The sequence below is a fragment of the Astatotilapia calliptera genome, chromosome 2 (genome assembly GCF_964374335.1).
Source record: "Astatotilapia calliptera chromosome 2, fAstCal68.1, whole genome shotgun sequence".
NCBI classification, from domain to species: Eukaryota; Metazoa; Chordata; class Actinopteri; order Cichliformes; family Cichlidae; genus Astatotilapia; species Astatotilapia calliptera.
Window position 1 is genome coordinate 6650318 of NC_137423.1, and position 18879 is coordinate 6669196.

At 38.0% G+C, this 18879-nt stretch overlaps 1 protein-coding gene across 2 annotated transcripts in view; it reads right to left on the reverse strand.

The window, feature by feature from the left end:
* The window catches only part of fstl5 (follistatin-like 5), a 198655-nt gene that overhangs the window by 160753 nt on the left and 19023 nt on the right, over positions 1-18879 (reverse strand). For both annotated transcript variants that reach the window (XM_026182987.2, XM_026182971.2), the window contains exon 2: positions 2205-2346. In XM_026182987.2, the coding sequence (XP_026038772.2) occupies positions 2205-2346 (142 nt within the window). The remainder of the gene's footprint in view (positions 1-2204; positions 2347-18879) is intronic.

Here is an 18879-nt window from a genome sequence, read left to right on the forward strand (position 1 = left end):
TAGATATCACTGAAACACTTGCATTTTATTACTTACATTAACATTTCTTAATATTTAAAGGAAGTGTTTACCACTGATTTATTATCTGCTTAAGACATGTGTAACTCTTTTTTTTTTTAGCCAAAACTAGGAAAGAAACAAATTTCCAACAAGGCAAAGAAATTTGTTGTTTGCATATTGTTTTATCAGAATTAATGGAAGTGCTGAGGTAGAGCTAGATCACTATGTACATAGATTAATTCTTACTGCAGTGCTCTGGGTTGCTCTCCACCATGAGCCCTTTGCTGGCGTCATTCCTTCTTCCCTTTCCTTCCTGTCTCTCTCCTTTATTATCCAATGTTGTCAAAAAAAAAAACAAAAAACAGCCCAGTAGCACTGTTGGATTGAACTCCAGCAGATTAAATGCATCTTAACAGAGTGTATTTTTGTTTCCTCCACTCAAACTGAAAAATTATATTTTTAAAATGAAACAGCATCAAGCCATTCCCAAGGTAAGATGAGGTAACTCTGGATTATTCACAGGCCCGGATAGAAGTAAGCTCCACTTTTGGATTTTACATTCGCTGCAAAAAGAGGAATGGATTAGACAATATTTTTATTTTTTTCATTTTATTCCAAATGTAACTAGTGCATAAAATAAGCATCTTATCAAGCCCTCAAAAGTAAATCTTATAGATTTAGGCGCCTGGAAGCCACTCTGCCTACTTGTTGATATTTTTGTTCTTAACAATGAGTCTGGGAATTCAGTTCAAAAATCACCACCTATCCCTGAAATCCTTCCTTCCCAAGTGTAAATACAAGCTAAAGCAAATGACATTACATCTGCTTTCCTGGAAACTAGTTCTTCTTGCTCTGCCTCATCCTCGGATATGTAGGATATGGAAAGATACAAATCATATAACTCGCTAGAGAGGTACGTTTTTTGGGGGGATTTTTTTTAAAGTTGCCAGGTCGTGTTAGATGGAATCCATCCCTGTCCATGCAGAGGTGGATGATGGATCATTTGCTGCGCCTCCCTTTGGTATAAAGCACTGCAGTCTGGCAGAAGTGCTATCTCTGCAGTTTACTGGCACCATATTACAAGATGTTTGGGTATTGAAGTTTAAATCGCTTCACTTTCTTAAAATACTCAATTTTCAGATTAGATGTTGCTAGAAAGAATCACAAGTCCCAAATAGCTGATATGTGTAGTCTACATGTTTAGAAAGCATCGCTGTGAAAAAATGTTCTTCAAAGGTCAAAGTGATTTTGACCATTTTGACCATTGTGTCGATTCAACAGCTTTGCATCGCTTCCAGCTCCCCACTCAACTATGATACAGCGCAATGACGTTCCTACCATCTGTTCACTCTGACTCCCGCTCTTTCTAACTACCTCTCACCCTACCCGCCCTTTAGTACCACTGTCTTTGCCATTCATTCCACACAGACGTGATTGTAACAGACCGACATAAACAAACATGAAATGTAGCCGGGAGACGAGAGATTTTCTTAAAGTAAAACAAAAAATACCCACAAAGGAAAACAACTTTTTTCTCCTATTGTTGTCACTGCTAATTCTTATCATGGACTGGACTGAAAGAAGTGTTTACTAGCAAACATAATTGCAAAAAGGGGGCTTAGGGGAAATGAGTACTGAAGGACCACAATCTGACTAATGCCTCTTGACAAAACAATTTGTTTTCCTCAACTCTCCATCTGCCAAAACAGTCAATTTCTTTCCTAGTCTGGTTCTAATTGATCCATGCCTGCTGTGTTTTGTAACTGGATCAGACGAGAAAAAATGAGCATGCTACTTATTTTAGAAACTTTTTAAAAAAATATCTTGTTCCTTAAGATGTAGCAAGAAATTAATAAAAGCGGCGGAATTTGCTTTTGGGGCCTGCCCTCTATTACTAAGTCAGTAAGCGTTCAATTACATCTTTTACTTAAAACACTCAGCTAAAATGCCATGCCAGCATCTTCTTTCAAAGCTCGTCTTCATCTTTGCTCATCTGTTCCTCACATTAATCTGATGTTGTTTTTGAAATGACAGTCTTCTGGCTCAGAGGGAGGGATAATGATTCATCAAGTGGGCAGAAAAACAACAACCGCAGGAGAGTCATATGATGTAGGAAGACGGTGCCGGTGTAATGAGCTTCATACTTGGCCAAAGCACACAGACCTGTTACGGACAGCATGAAAAAACAGAAAGGCAATCAATACCTTGTGTCGAAATCTCACGACTGGTCGATAGGGCGGTGACCCAAATCCCTCCTTGCTGGGTCTCCCGTTGGTGCCAAGCGCAGCGAGCCCCAACAGCAAAATCGCAGCAGACCACCATCTGGTCGTCTTCATTGGTCTTTTCCTGTCAAAAACCAAACAAGAATGGTGAATGCGTACTCTCCTCCAACACTCTGCAGGTTCAATACTGGTTGGCCAAGACAATACATCAAGCCCACAATAATTAGTGAAGACAATGAGAACCGCAAAACTGTCGCTGATTTAAACTAAAGCTATCAATACGTGGCCCACACTCGGCAGGGAGATTAGATCTCCTTTCAAATCAATTACGGGGAAATAGACGTCATGAGAAAATCAAGATAAAGAAGACAAAGAGCCAATATATTAAGGCAATTAAAGTGAGGGCTTTGGATTAATTAGGCTGAGTGTCTAAGTCAAGCAACTGTGATGAAGTGGAGAGATTACATCTTAAAACAGATTCCTCACAGCTTTGCACAGATGCAGCCTGGAAATATTTTTTTTTTAAAAGTGAGAATATTCACTTTTCACCTCCAATTCGACTGCATTTTCAATTATTCATTGGACTGTGTAAAAACAAGTTTGACCTTTGCATGACATGAATTAAACAAAATCACACTTGTGGAGGAAAGGAGGGGGGGAAAAGAAAAAACAAGCCCTGTGGAAATGTCTGTGTCAGTGAAACGGATAGGTTCGAGCAAGTAGCAAGGCACAGGACATCCCCAGAGAAGACGATACGTTAACCACTCCTCTTATACCGCCTTACACGCCTTACACGATAAACAACTGTTATGTTGAAACCTGCAGTGCATTTGTTCCTTCATATTTTTATCCCTCATCTTTATCTGCATTTACACCCTCGGGTTTTTTTATGCACCTCACTGCAAAGATCTCCTCCATCAGAAGCACTTTATAAATAAATCTGACAAGACTTGACTTGTTTTTTTTCACAGTCAAACACTGAGCTGCACTTTCTAAGACATCCAAAACCATTCTCCAGTGAAGGGAGATGAGTGACAGCAGGATGGTGACCCCGCTTCCTTGTTCTTTGTGGCTGACACTAAGTCAGACAACAATGGTGCTGCTGTGGCAGCTCTGTGGGTCCACTGGAGGTCAGCAGGTTGCACCAGCAGAGCAGTGTGTCACTGTGATGTGCCGGACAGAGAGGAGATACTGAAACTTTATTTTTGTGACTTTACATGTCTTCAAAAGCCTTCCTCTGTTGCCTGATGCCTGCAGGATTTCTGCTTTGAAATTACTTCCTTTTATTTCAAACCTACTTTTTTTTTGTCATGTGGAGGAGATATAAAGAACTTGGTCTTTTGGTGGAAAACACATTTAATTAAAAATATTTTCAACAGCTGTGTTGTATACTGTAATTCTCTGGCAGATTTTTCAGACTTTTTGTTTCATTGGCCTTTAGAAGAAAAAAAGATCAATGTTCTTTATCGAACTCTGAAACAGCCTTGAATCCTCCTACACAAATTACACCCATCGCCAGCGCCCCTACTAACCAATGCAGTTCTTTTCAAGGTTTGATATACACCTGCCCCCCACCCCACTCCCACCCCAAACAGAGACTTGTCTAACTACAAACAAAAAACTTCTAGACAACATATTCGTATAATCCTGTATGTTAAAGCCTTGGTCTTTAGTGTGGCTACCTTGTGAACAAAGCTTAAGCCTCTGTAAATGAAATGTCGTGCCAGGTCTTCTACCTCAGTGTGTGTCAGTGCAGTAGTGAGGGACAGACATTCAAAGTGCCTCGATAATCGAGTAGGAGGTTTTGTTCGGAACAATGAGTCTAGAAATTCAAAAGATCTATGAACCTGAAAAATAATTGTTAAAATGTTGGTAATGATCAACAGCCTTACTAACCCCCTGCGGACATATTATGGTCCTTTTATGCTATAGGGCATTAATAGTCGCACTCACTTTTTTAATGCGATCATATTCATATTCATTCTCTGTGCGTCGTAACTCTCCAGATCCAGGTAGGAACCCTGCCTGCAGCAGCTGCTGCTCCACTTCTCCGCTAACACAGTCTTTATGCCACACTAGGTGGATTACCATATTTGCTAGCACAATCAATCAACTTCTTTCCGGTATCCCAGTGTTAAATGGGTTATTAATGGACCAGCTTTTGCACAGTGCTGTGTCAGAGACAAAAACATATGCACAGTTTTAAGAAGTTTAACTGCACCATACAGCACAGTTCTTCAGAGACATTAAACTCATTATGATCAGTCACAACTGCGGCATAAGCAAGCACCTTTCCAGTCCTCCTTCTAGTGAATAATCAGTAATCTTTCTTGGAGCTCCAGACAGTTTTAAAACTGTGTTGTCCTATAATTCATTAAAATAACCAGATTTTCTTTTAAAGCCGCTATCACTACAATGAGTGCGTTGATTTGACCATTCACACACAAACAATAACAGCAGCTGAGCTATTAAACAAGTGGGGGAGCACATGTGTCCTTTTTTAAATTAATTTCAAAATAATGCAATTATAAGAACAATATATTCAGCTTCCAGTTCAGTTCAGCCTCCAGTGAGTACCAGACGAATGGGGTACACATCCATGCATTCATCCATCCAACCTGCAGTTGGCAATGTCCTTTTAATCCGTTCAGCTTTGGTGAGCTCGACATAGTGGCACACGAAGGGGTTCTCAACCTGCTGTGGGTTCTGCTTAGATTGGCCCTTCAAACTGCAGCAGCTCTCCAGAACAGAATAAGGACTACCACCATCAGTTCCACTCCAAACAGTAGTTGGAGCTTGCTCAAAGGAGGCATCTGAATAATACTGACCAACCTGGCCAACGAGCCAGGTGGTAAGAAAACCTTGAGCTTGAGAGAAAAGGGGGATTGTCCACATACAAATAGATCGCAGACTCTGTAATTCTTTGGGGAAAATGAAAAATAAATTATGCAGCCTTTAATATACCTGGCCTGAGGGGAAAGAGTAACTAAGTATTCAGTATCTTACCCACGAATGGACAGGAGGACCAGAGAGGAAAATATTATAACTCAAAGACGTTCAGTGTGCTAAAATTAAAAAAGCAGAACTTCCAAAACAGCCATAAGGTTGAACAAACTAACCCCTTAGAGAAATGAAAAAAGGATATTGAATAATGGTTGCAGAGGGATGACTGGAACCTCAATTTAATAAGCGGAAGATGGATGGATGGATGGATGAAGACAATGCCCTCAATGCAGGAAAATGGCTACTCCCTGCCTATATGCCTATAAGCCCTGCTCAACAAATGAGCCTTGAAGAAAGGAAAGTTCAAAGAAATTTTGAAGTATAAATCATTAATATCAGTTTAAAGATAAAATTACTAAAAACCTATTATATTCTTTATAATAAACTGATGAATTTCATTAATTTTCACTGTGCAATTTATATGTGCCTAAATTTTTCAGCTTACTCAACAATACATTAATGTGGGTTGGTCTTGGTTCAAAATGGGCCTCTGGGTGTAACGCTGCACATAAAAATGATTGTCTGGATGTAGCTCGAGGTAAAGCATCTTTATCACCTCACCTCACAGTTTCTGCATTTTCTTCTTAAAAACAAAACAAAAATCTGATTTAAGTTGGAGTAAATTAAATCTAAATTTTTCTAAATGGCAGGCATAATTTTTTTTTTGATGGAGGGCTAAAACATCTTTGGTATGTACCAATATGTTTTATGTGAAAAAAAAAAACCAATTAAGAATAAATTAAGAATTTTAGCTCATTTTCAAAAATAAAAAAAATAAACAAATCTCAAAATATGGCAATGAAAATTTAGCAAAATCCCCCAAATATCCCAGGCACAGCAGGGCTGATCTACAACTGTAAGTCTTAGTATGTGAGGGAAAACATGCAATCTTGAGTAAATGCTGCACGTCTTATTTATTTCTCTTGAAAGCACAAGAGACAAAAACAGTCTCAATTCTTTTTCCCAGGATGCCCGAGAGGCTGCCATCATAACTTCGGCATGTGGTTTTAAATCCCCTAGAGCACACCTAAGCTTTGGCATTGACTTTGAAATGAAGTCTACCTATCTCCCACTATGTACACAATGAATCATGCCCTGCCAAGCTCACAGACACTTTCCATCTCATTCAGTAGATTTCTGCCATTCATGCACTGGGCAAGTTACCATAAGCGCCCATACAGCTCACCTTACAGATACTTGGCTCTATGTATGCATCACACTGACTGCACCACACTGGGCACTGGCTAGATTTTAATAATGCACATTTTGAAATTTACTGTCAACTGTCATGCACGTGTGGTAACCCATAACTCTGGAAAATAGGAATATATTATTAAAGCGTGCCATACATTTTCCTGACATTATGCATGGTTTCCCCCAAAAGACCTTTACTCAAAAACTCTCCCCATTATTATGAGTAATCTTGGACCAATTCTGACTTATTGCTGATAAGTCTTCAATTTACAGCTTTCTAATTACTGTCAGCTTGTCTCCAGTATAATTAAAGAAAGCCCTTGAGAAATGCAAAACTCTCAATATAGCTGAACATCTACTGTTACCATCCCCAACTTTCTTCTCTCACTGTTTTTAGTCAGACAGCGAAATATAAGCTGCAGTATAGCTCATGTTACAAAACAAACAAAGAACACAAAGAACAACATAATGCAAAAGTTAAGAGTCTTTCAGTCTTTTGCAAAAGGGCACCAAACCCTGTAGCAGATTGTTTAAAATACTTTTGCACCAAAAGTCACAGCCAACGCTTCCTTCTAACATCTGTTTTGCCCTGCTAATTACAATTTCTTTTTCAATGTTTCTCAGAGCTGCTAAGATTTCTCTAAACCCACATAAAATAAGGTCTGGACCAGAATAACAACATAATGAAATACTGTACACTTGGAGACGTTTTAGGCTCAAATCTCTGAACCAACAACCACGGACAATTTCATCTTTCATCCCTCAATGTAGATCTCCACTTTATCTTTTCAAGCTGTTGTAGCATCTCCCTCTGTATGAGCTGGGATTTGCTGAGCTCTTGTACTGATATATCAGCGAAGTGGCTATAAAGATTGACCCGATATGTCTTTAACCCCATGTGCCTGGTTACAAAATTCAAGAGGTGGATGACAAGTTGAAACTACACCGAAGTGTGGTGCGTGCCAGTTCTGAAGTCACTTTTGGTTCACACAACTGTTCACTAGGGCAACAACAGAGAGAATAGCCAAGGCTTTAACCAGCCTTTACTTTAAAGACATTTTCCAGTCCTATTCTCCTCAAGGCCAAAGTCCTGATTTTATAAAAAATAACTCTGATAAAAACCCCGTTCACTCTGCTTAAAGTCTTGGCTGTTCTATGACGTTACCTTTATTCACATGTAAAAAGACCACTCAGAAAGAAAGTTGCAAATAACATCAGACTAAAGCTCCTTGTTAGCAGACATACTGATGGTAACTTTAACTTTGTATTCAAACTGCCAACTTTCTAGGCAGAGGAGACAGAAGTTAAAACAGACTGTTGCACACAGAGAAAGATAGGATATCATGTAGAGATACACATTTAAAAAATGCTTGTTTTTATCATTAAAGCACACAAGCCTTTTCTGTTAACGCCCACAAATAAAGTCAATGCAAAGGGCCACTTCACCAGATGCTAGAAAGCCCTCCATGTTCAGAAAACAAACTGAACTTGGTTGATAAGGAGGACTCACCAATTTTAATTTTTAAATACTATTGTACAGCTGTTTATTATTCCCCCATAACTTCTGTTTACTACCGACAATAATTCTTTTTTTTTTTTTGGTTAATGCTTTGTTTAGGGGTGGGTGTGACAAGGTAATAGCATCATAAACAGTTTAAGTGAAATCGCGGGGTGTGGGTTGCATTTTATTTGAATAATAGTCACAGATGCAATTCAAAGTAATAAGCAATAAAGCAACAAAAAAACAAAGATTACATAAATGTCGGTAATAAATACACATTTGTTTTGATGAAAAAATCCTATTCTGCTCTCTTCTCCTCCGGCTTAGTTTCCAAGCCTTCAGATTTATCTGTTCGCTCCTTGTTGGAAACCTGACATTCACAGGGAACCACAGTCTTAAAGCAGCAGCTGGATTCAGTGAATAGCACACAAACCTGAACTCCAGGATGTTTAATAACTTTTGGTTTCTGTTAAGAATGTGCACATGCTGTGAGCATTTTTGACATGACATGCTTTAAGGCTGTGGATTTTCAATTCATTGGTTTTCCTTTGCCATTTGAAACTTACAGCATGCAAGGTTCTGAACCTTTCAACTCCCCTCAGTTACCCGTGAGCTCTCCAAGTGGGAAACAGTAACCCCCTGTTGCACTGCACAGCTCCCAATTGTGAGTGGAGCAAACATCTATGAATAAGGAACAGGGCGATGCTGAAAGAAACATGCATGCTAAGTCAATGGACCGTGGCCAAACAACCACTGAAACACTGCATGAGACTGCTTCAAGGTCAATGTGATGGCTGCTTTTCTCACATTGCATATAAAGACAGGGGGGCAACTCTTCCTGACATTTCAACACTAAATATAAAGATATTTTTAACAGAAGGAGACTTGATAATTCAACATTTTTTCATGGGCGCTAATCAATCAGGAAGACGTTAAAGAAAGAAAATGTTTAAGAAGTTGTTAAGCTTCATGGCGACAACATCTTTGAAGTGCTAGATATCCAATTTACAAAATACAGCTTAAATCGCACTCTTGGTTTATTTTTACCATTTTGCTGCCACAGAACAAAATGATGACAGACACAAGTGGAAGAAACAACAGAAAAGGGTGTGAGCATGCCTGGCAGATAAAAAAAAAATCTAAATCTGTTGCTGTTATATCAATATTTAAATACCATTTTTTGCAAAACGTGTTTGAAACCTGCCAAGTTTTAAAATTATGATTGAAGTTTTTCATCTTTCTTTCTGTGGCAGATACATTTTGACAGCTATGTCTTTTCTTCTATCCAAGAAGGAAAAAAAAACACTTTTTTGGACTCTTATTTTTCTACTTCGCTGGGCATGCGTGGGGTTTTTTTGGGGTTTTTTTGCTTTATATCAAAGTCATTAAATCATGAAAATTTTAACCACAGGATTCAATAAAATCCTAGCTAAAGCTCAAATGCTTAAAAAAGTCAAAAGGGCTTTTGAATTTTCATGATCACATTTTGATTTATTTAAATGACTTGAATGCAACGTGTCACATCCACTGAAAACAGGAAAAAACACTCCACCACAAAATCCACACTAATATGTTAAAACACAGACTACGAGTGTGCCAGCAGACAGAAAGACACTAATGGGCCACATCATAAAATCAATCTAATCTGAAACAGTTGCCACCTGAATCAACTCAGAATCAACTTTTTGTTTTTGTATAGTAATGAGTATATTTGATGTAGCCATGCAACATTTCTTTAATACTATGAATATTTACCATGCCTTTGAAGTACAAAGCATTGAGTTGATATTTGCCAGTTTTTAATTCAGGTAATTTTGAGGCCTTGTAACTTCAAGTAAACAGGGATAGTTACATGAAAACCACATCGGTTAAAAACTGCAACCAAATGAATTTTAAACTCCAAGTGTCATAATTTCAAGCCGAAACAACATTTTTGTTCAGCATAACTTTTACTGTAACTGCCTTCAACATTAATGCCATAGGAGAGAAAAAACATGGGTACCCTGGATGTTTTATCTCTTTTCTCATCATTCACTTGAGAAAATTTCAGAAAGTGAATTTTGGGTGAACTATTCAAGGTTCATATCAATTTATTTTTCAACTCTGAAAATTCCAGAGTATCGCCTGTACTGAATATCTAAAGGTTCAAAGATGCTAGAAAAAGAAAGCACCTGCTCCACATGTATCCAATAGCAAGCAGAAGTCTTGAGCCACCCCTCATTTCTTTATAATTTGCTAGGAAAATGGAAAACAGGTGTAGCAATTTATTGAAACATGTGCAAACAGTCAGGCAAATAGAGTATAAAGCAAAAAACATGGTTTCTTGTAACTAACTGGAAAGCCAATATTTGGTATGACTACCTTTATTCTCCAACACAGCCTGAACTTTCTTAGGCAAACTTGACTGACAGTGTTCCCCTGTGAGTTTTTCTATCCAGGTACGCTTTTGCTGTATGGCAGTGTGTTTAGTAACATTGTCTTGCTGAAAAATTAAAATCCTGCCAATCAGATGCTTTCCAGAACGTACTGGATAGTGGGTCATTGAGGCCATTTCTGATGAGGCTTTGGTGAACAGTAAATTGATCAACTTAAGTGCCAGACACATCTCTCAGCTCCTGTTTCAGGTCTTTGATGTTTTCCTATTTCTTAAGGACATGACGTTCAGATACTGTTCATCTGCTGTACACAGAACGACTGGAAAGCCTAAAATAACTTTCATCCTCCAGTTATTCCAAATTTTCTAAGCACAGACTCCACATCATGCAAAGATATGTCTGTTTTTTGACTACCGGTAATATCTCTGAAATTACAAGAAAGGCACGCTCCTTGGAAGTAAAATATGCGAAATTGAGGTGTGGTTCAAAAATCAAGACTGTACTATATGCTCGCACAGAACTATCTTAAACATTAAGTAATTATTTATTTTTTTCGTTAAATTACAATCAACAGTAACATCTTTTAAGAAACACCAAATGCATTTAAGTTTAATACGTTTGAGTTGGTTACGTGTTAAGGCATTGCACAATTTCCACATATGTGGACCTCTACAGGCAGACCACAAGCTGTGTTTGCTGCACCGCTCTCACCATTAAGCATTTCAATAGAGGCAAGCTCGCCAAATCTACAAACACCTTGTACATGGGAAATGTAATGTTAAAGTTAATGCTTTGCCAAGTAATGCGAAGTATATAAGCTCAGTTCAACTTAAGTGTCCTCGGGCTGTTTTTATCAATGATAAGAACTCCGAGAGAATTAGTCTTGCACTCACAGACAGTAAGGACAAGTAGGTGAACTTCTGGGGACATGTGAAGACAGTTCACCGTCACGTTGACGCTTGCTAACAACCGCAGCGCAGTTACACCGACATGGTTTTAATGTTATTGTGCTGTCACAGCTCAATGCTGCCTCTGCTGGTGGGAAGCAGATTAACAGCGGGCGTGGTGGGCATCGCTTCTTCTCAGAGCCCCATACTGACTGAGCCGAAGGGGCAAACATTCCACATTTATATTCAAATATGACACACATAGAGCTGAATTAATTTAAACTGTTTTAATTAGAAATGACAAGGCAGGTACTGTATGTGGCCCCATATATATGTAGACTATACTACTAGAATATGCCTGAAGAAAAATTAGGGAAATATAAATATTCACAGACACCAATTACAAATAAATGTATGGTCTTATTCATGAATATGGATTAACTCTAATTATTTTTTGTTCTATTTTTACCTGTGTATTTATCTGAAATTTTATTACCACTGCAGTACAGACCTGCCTTACTGAATTAAGACTGACTAAGAGACGGATTAGGATTAAAATAATATTTAGTATTTGTAAATAAGTTGTAAAAACCATCATTATACATGACTACTGAGACGGTCACCTCTCTGCATGATTTCAGTCATCTGATGTTAAAATATTCAGAACAAAGGACAGATGTTTAGCCATCAGCCAAATGCTGTAACATGCTGTAGTTAATAATGAAACAAGTTTTTTTCCCCCATATTTAAGCAGATCGCAAACATTTGCCTTAAAGATTTCCTGAAATAATGTTTCCCTTTCATTGATTTCAATGAGGTGGTTTTCCTTTTGGAATATCAGGGGTCACACCAAACACTTTTAGAGTTTATAATGTGTCCACAGGTTTATAGTTTATGTTATGCTAATTTATTTTGTCTTTTTTTGTTTTGTTTTGAGGCTGTTTTCAATTGTACAGAATTCAAATGTGCTGTACTGGCTAGAAAAGAAGAGATTGATGAGAAATGCTTCCTTCCTTGTTAAGTACTGCTACAGTATGTAGTGAAACGTGAAATATGGATGACTGAAATTCACAGCACTCGATTCTTTTCTTGTTATATGTGAAGGCTGCATTGGCTGGCGGGCCACACTTTCAGAGGACTGGCTCTAAGTGAACAAGCTGACCAAATGGCAGCAAAATGCCCCCCACAGCAAAGCACAGTTACCGGATCCCCTTTCTATAGACTTCTAAAACTCTGTTATTTTAAATTGACAGGATAGCCCAAAGTTATATCCCAAGGTCAACAAACATCTTTTTAACTGGGGCAGCATATTGAGTGGAAAACTGGACATTTCTCAACCCCCATTCTTTTTTTTATAGTTAATTTGTAGCGTCTCCTTTCTTCTCCACACAGATAACATGTTATATAACAAGAATAATTCACAGTAAAAACACCTCAAGAGGAGAAGTTTGGCTTATTTAGTAATTTCAGGTCAAATTAAGGTCTCATGTCATTGAGTTTCATTACAAACTGTACATTTTATTCAATATCTTTAACTTTTCTCTGTGTAAAAATGCAAAGCAGATCTTTTTTTTTTAAATTTTATGTGTGTATTGTCTGCAGGGTCCTGCTCATATATTACACTCCCTAAATGATCCTGTAAATGTGAAAAACAAATGCAAACAAATGTTCTCAATATGCTTGCATTGGAATAAGCACATACATCACCACTGCTTATATTGGCTTATTTTAATTTGGCTAAGAATTATTGTTGATGTAATAGAATTTTCTCATTGGGGTTTCATATTTTGGCTTTCAGGATATAAAATGCTGCATATTATAGACAAAAACACCAAAAAACGTTTTAGACTAGATGAGTAGACTTGCCAAAACATATTGATATTTTAAGCTCCTGAGGTGCATGTTCACAGGAAAATCATTATCTTCAGCAGGGCAATTTCTAGTCAAAATAAAACCCACCTATACAGAGGAGAAATTGGATGGCAGCAGAGGTACTTGCGCCTGATTCAGCTTGCAGCTGATTGTATACTGTATACTGGGACTTGGATGCTCCCAGTTTGCTTGGCAAACCAAGGATTTCCTCCAGAGACTTGTTTGAAATTATTCAGATTGTCAGTGAGGTCACTGGAGTGTAACTTTAGTCAGCAGATAAACGGATTTTCTATCCCCCACACTACTAGACCACCAGCTCCCCTCTTCCACCATATGCTTCAGCTGACACATCCTTGACCCCTGTGAGCAGATCTCTTTAAGCACGCTCAGCAGTATTGCTATGTACAGTTCAGTTTAAGTGGAGCACTACAGTTTGTCTCTGAGATATCTGGAGAACGCTGGAGCATCTGTTGTGTGTTTGCTGCCCAAGCACATTGCCGAAGCATGTCTTATGTGGCAGAATTATCGTGCCACTTCTCATATACTCTATGCTCATACTCATACATTCCCAACACCACTGTCTACTGATAAAGGACTCCTTCAAGTTCAAAGCACGTCCAAAACCACAGGCAACACTCTTTGCCCAAGGGTAGTGCTTCTGTTTATTCCTTGTTCTTCCCTTACAAATACTGAAAATGCTCTGCCAATCTCTCAGATAGAGGACTTCCTACAACAAAGGAACAGAGGACTCATTCTGAATGTCATACATGCCTAAATGGGTATCTCATATGGTATTCATGCTATGCCCCTGCATGGTGTCTGTATGAATCTTTTTTTTTTTTAATTTCTTACATCTTTTGACTGCTTTGTTATTGTTTTGGTGCATCAAGAAAATGTTAGCCGCCTCTGTAGTCCATGCATTTATCATGTGCATGAAAATGAAACAGTTGGGGTTTGAAAGGGACATGCTGAAAATGTTTTGCATAGGGCAAAAACAAGCTTTTCACTTAGGTTTTCTAATGGTTATACGGGGGTACGAATTCTAACAACTCAAACAGACTATATTTCCTTCTGCAGGACTTGCAGTCAGTGAGTCAGTTAATAAATGGCAAAGTGGGTTCATAAAAAGGGGCAGCACTTGCCTAGAGGTTAGAGGAGCTGGCTGGTGAATATAAGTTTATATCCTGAGACGAACTTAGAGAAATGGGATTTTGAAGAAACAGGACAAAAATCTCCCCTCCAGAAAATATTGTTGAGATCCACCCCGGGCAATGTACTCAGTCCCAGCCAGGTATCTACTGTGAAACTACAAACTGGTCAGCAGAATCAACAAGAGAGTAATTTCCCTCTGTAAAAAGATGAAAATATTACATTTGACCTTTATTTTATTGGGAAAGGTTGAGATTTGTGCCTTCATATTAAGGTTTTTATTTCACAAGTCTCATATTTCCCAGCATAGGCTTGCATGCTATAACCTGAGCATGTATAGTATACTGGCTCCAAATCATAAATTAAAACTAAGATATGTGTCAATGGCAAAGCGTCGGGATTTGATTTTATATGAATCTTTCAAAAATGATAACATTGCCGAAAGCTTTAAACAATCCTCAGGTCACTTCCAGCAGTGATCCCAGGACTCTGTTCACTTCCAGCCAGTGCAAATCAAAGCCTTTAATTACCACACTGATAAGAGGCTTGCGCTGGAGTTTCATTTATGGAGCGGATAAATGTGGGATTGTTTATAATTAATTTCCAGAACAGTTGCCAACCTTTTCAGTGTATTTCCTGAAATTTCCACCGAGTCCACACTAGACAAATTTCCACTTTCTTTGCAAAACATAAGTGTTATCAGCCCCCTATGAATTAGAAGTCCACAGTCATGCGCTAACTTCTATTTATTATCATTTCATGCACAGGATTCAGTCTTCAAGGGTGCTTTCATTATGCATACCAAGACAGCAAGACAGTGCCTAGTGTTTGTTTGTTTTGTTCATTTATTGTCAAATATTGCTAATTAAACGTTGACAGAATAAAGCCAATTCATGCATGGTCATCACCGTGAACATCACCATGCACATCGAGTTTGATTCATTTTCACTCAATTTTGACATCAACAGATGTTAAGATTTCCTCAACGCTAGTTTTAGGATTTTGATTTAGAAGCAGAGCTTCTTTTATTATTATTTTATTTTCATTATTATCATTAATATTTACTATTCGTTTTTAGAAAAGTGCTATGGAAAACTAAAGAAGGCAACTGAGCCTACAGGTGTAGATTTCACTAGGTACACAGGAGGAATATCTTCCTCAATGGCTACAGCACATATAACAAAAATATGGCAAAAGCAGCAACATTAGGAAATAAAAAACATAATGACATTTATCAGTGAGGCAAAAGTTAAAGGAGGAAGCTGAGAGCGCTGTGTGAGTTTGTAGTGTAGTTTGCCAAAATTGCTTGTTCTTGTTGTTGCAAATCAGCCTTAATAACATAGCTGACATGTACGTGATTCCTCAATAATCATCCCAAAACACAGACATGTGTGACATAATTGGAGTTTCGAACATCAGTGTAAATGTTGCTGGACTACAGGTGGCACATGCACATTAAAGCAAGTAGAAGCCTGATATCAAACAGAACACTCTGATGTTTGAAATCAGACAAACACAAAGGAGGACAGAAGAACAAATTATGTCTGTACGTGTGTTGACATAGAGAGGATAATAATATCAGAAAAAACAAGCATAATTGAGCATAATTGTTTGAGAGCAATACAGAATGCCAGAGAACCTTATTGTAACGTATTCTGGTATATTTTGAATTGTTAGTAAGCTTTTCGTTGTTTTTTCCTTTGAAGACATTTTCACTACTAACTAAGGTTGAAAGGGTAGAAAAAATCCGCTAGTGTGGGAAATTATGTGTCTGAAGGTCAAAATGTCCTTGGGGAGGACCCCCCCAGAACACAGCATAATGCAGCATGAAAACCCATGCTCTTTATTGGATCTATATTAAGCTGGAATCGTTTTTCCAAACTACTTTTTCCAGCATTAAAGACCTAAAATTCCACTTTTTTTGGTTATTTTACATCTTTAGTCCTTGTAGTTGCTCACAGTCTTTTATCGCTGTGCAGTTAAACATAACTGCAGTGTTGATCTGCTTGCACAGTCTTTTGGCAGGAACCTGGAGAGCTACATAATCACAGTTGTAGAAATTTGGCACTGCAATGCCGGAGATCACTTGTCTTTTAAAATTTCTGGCCCATGCTGTTGCCTTTTTTTTATCTTTGACTTTCTCTTGATGAAGTTTTAGTTTTTGTACTTTTGTGCTCTTTTATCTATAAAGTCATGGTGAGATTTGCTGTTCATGATAACTGCTCTGCTTCTCTTTTTACTGCAAGCTGTTATAGCACCTGGAAACATAAAGCATACTTCCTGTGAGCATTTTTTATACTTGAAGAAAAGTACTAAAACAAACAGATGTTTATAAAATCAAATATGAATATGAATGGAATATCTTTTCGAATCAGCCTTCTGTGATATTAATAAGCAGCACTGTGTTAAGGAGGATCCTGTCCAAGAGTAAGGAAAGTTTCTTGAAGTTGGTCCTTCCTGCAGAAATGTTGATGCCTCTAAGGTAATACTTAGAAGGTAGAACTGGCCACATGCAAGTCTAGGGTTACAAGCTGTGTATCATACTCAGTGCTCAAAAACCACTGAGCACAGGTGAGGCAAATTATTATTCCATTGTGCTGTCTCATGCTCTAAGGGGACTATTTACAAGTGTGTATATATATAAAAAAATAATATAAAATATCTGAATAATAATATCTGGAAAAGATTCCTTAAATATATATATTATTGATTTGACAACCCATCCATGCTGTCTTGTCTCAGAAGGATGTGGCAACAAGAACCCTCTTGTCATTTATCCAGAATTAGGTGGTTAGATGCCACCTCCTGACAAAACCATCATTGTGTAATCACTGGCCATTCATCTCAAATGACATGGTGACAGATGTGTTGGTGAGAGGATATGCAGCGTCTTTTTGCTATGAGAGCACTTCCTCTGCAGATTCCCAGCTGTGCTGGCAGCTGTATCTGCTGACAGCTAACATGGATTCTGGTTTGTGTGCGGCCTCTAATTTCCCTGTGATCTCCATATTTGGAAGATAATTTTGTATTCAATATATTTAACTCATGTTTCTACACAGAGCCGGTCATGCGTGACCTTTCGTTATGCTGATGTCACTAACACTTTTTTGACTGACTGAGACTTAAAGAGTGAAAAATATGTGTCGGTGGCACCTGAGGAGTTGTAATAAGGTCCTCTGGGCTTTCTTTGTGTTTAGATTCAGGAAGAAAGAGCATTTTATGACAGATTAACTAACCCAAGCTCACCTTTAAGCCACCTCTTTGACAGCAGCCTACTGTTTAAACGGGTAAAATGCCATTGGACTTCATTAACTGTATGGTGGTTTTTGCTATTCACAGCATGATAATGAGAAGAAATACTAGCCACAATGTGAGAAAATAGTTGAAAAGGGCTCTTTTTAAAAAAAAGAAAAGAAAAAAAAGAAAAGCATGCCTCCGCTTTATTTCTTTCATTTTATCTAAGGAGCAATTTTCAGAAAGGGGGGATTTCTTTGTGGAGCTTAAATTGAGTCCTACTAGTTGAGCCAAATCTAAAAAAGGCTGAGGCCCAAACCTGGCACAGCCTTAATAATCATCCCTCAGATATTCTGGATCACGTCCAAATAGGAGGCAATTTAGCTGCCGTAATCACCATGATATATTAAATATGACCAGTTATGCTAATGGACTAATTCATTAAGCTAATTAATGCACTAATTTGTGTACATTTCATGTTAGTGTTATTGTCATTTTATAATTTGTAGGTGTTAATATCAGCTCTGTAGGCAGTGAAGAATTGAACAAATTTGACAAAAATGCAGTTTTCTATATTAATATGCAAATGTATGCAGTTATGCACTCAAAAATTAATCACATCACTCACTGATCTGCAGTTTGAATATAAGGTATGACAAACAGAAACCATGTGCATGATTACGCACCATGTGTTGGCAGGAGGTCAAAATACCCTGACAGTGAAGAAATGCAGGATGGAGTAGAGGATGGGTCAGCTTACTCAACAATTAATTAACATCACCTAGAGGATCTTTACAAAAAGCTTTCATCTTCACACATTTGGCTCGGTTGTGTGCATCAGCCTGTTATAACCTTTTTTTGCAAGAAAGGAAAATCTTTTATAAAAGGACATCCAAGCCCATTTCAAACAACTGTAACATTTAAATATGAAGCAGAAGACAGATATTTATTTGTTAAATCTCCATATACAATATACGCTACAAATCTTTTTCTTGATTTTGGAGTTAAGTGTCATGGATAGAATATCATTAGCACAGCCTTCTCTCTTGATTTGCAAAACACTCAGCTCTTACCCACAACTAAAGTAAAAGAAGTCTTCCATTTTGACTGTCCATGCTTAAGACATCCAGTGGCCTCTACTACATTGTTACGCAGCCTCCCACCTGGAAGGGGTCTAATACGACCACTACCAAACAGCATGGTGCTAACAACCAACAAGATGTGCTTAAAACAATATGTTGAATGCCCTTTAAATGTAGTTAGCATTGTCACCTCACAGCAAGATGGTCCTGGGTTCGAATGTTGCTGTAGAGAGGTGGAGTGGTCTTCCAGTGCATGCATGGGTGTTCTTTTGGTAGCCTACTTTGGCTTCCCTCCACAGTCCAAGGACATGGATATTAGGCTAATTAGTGATTCTTAACTGACATGAATATAAATGTGAA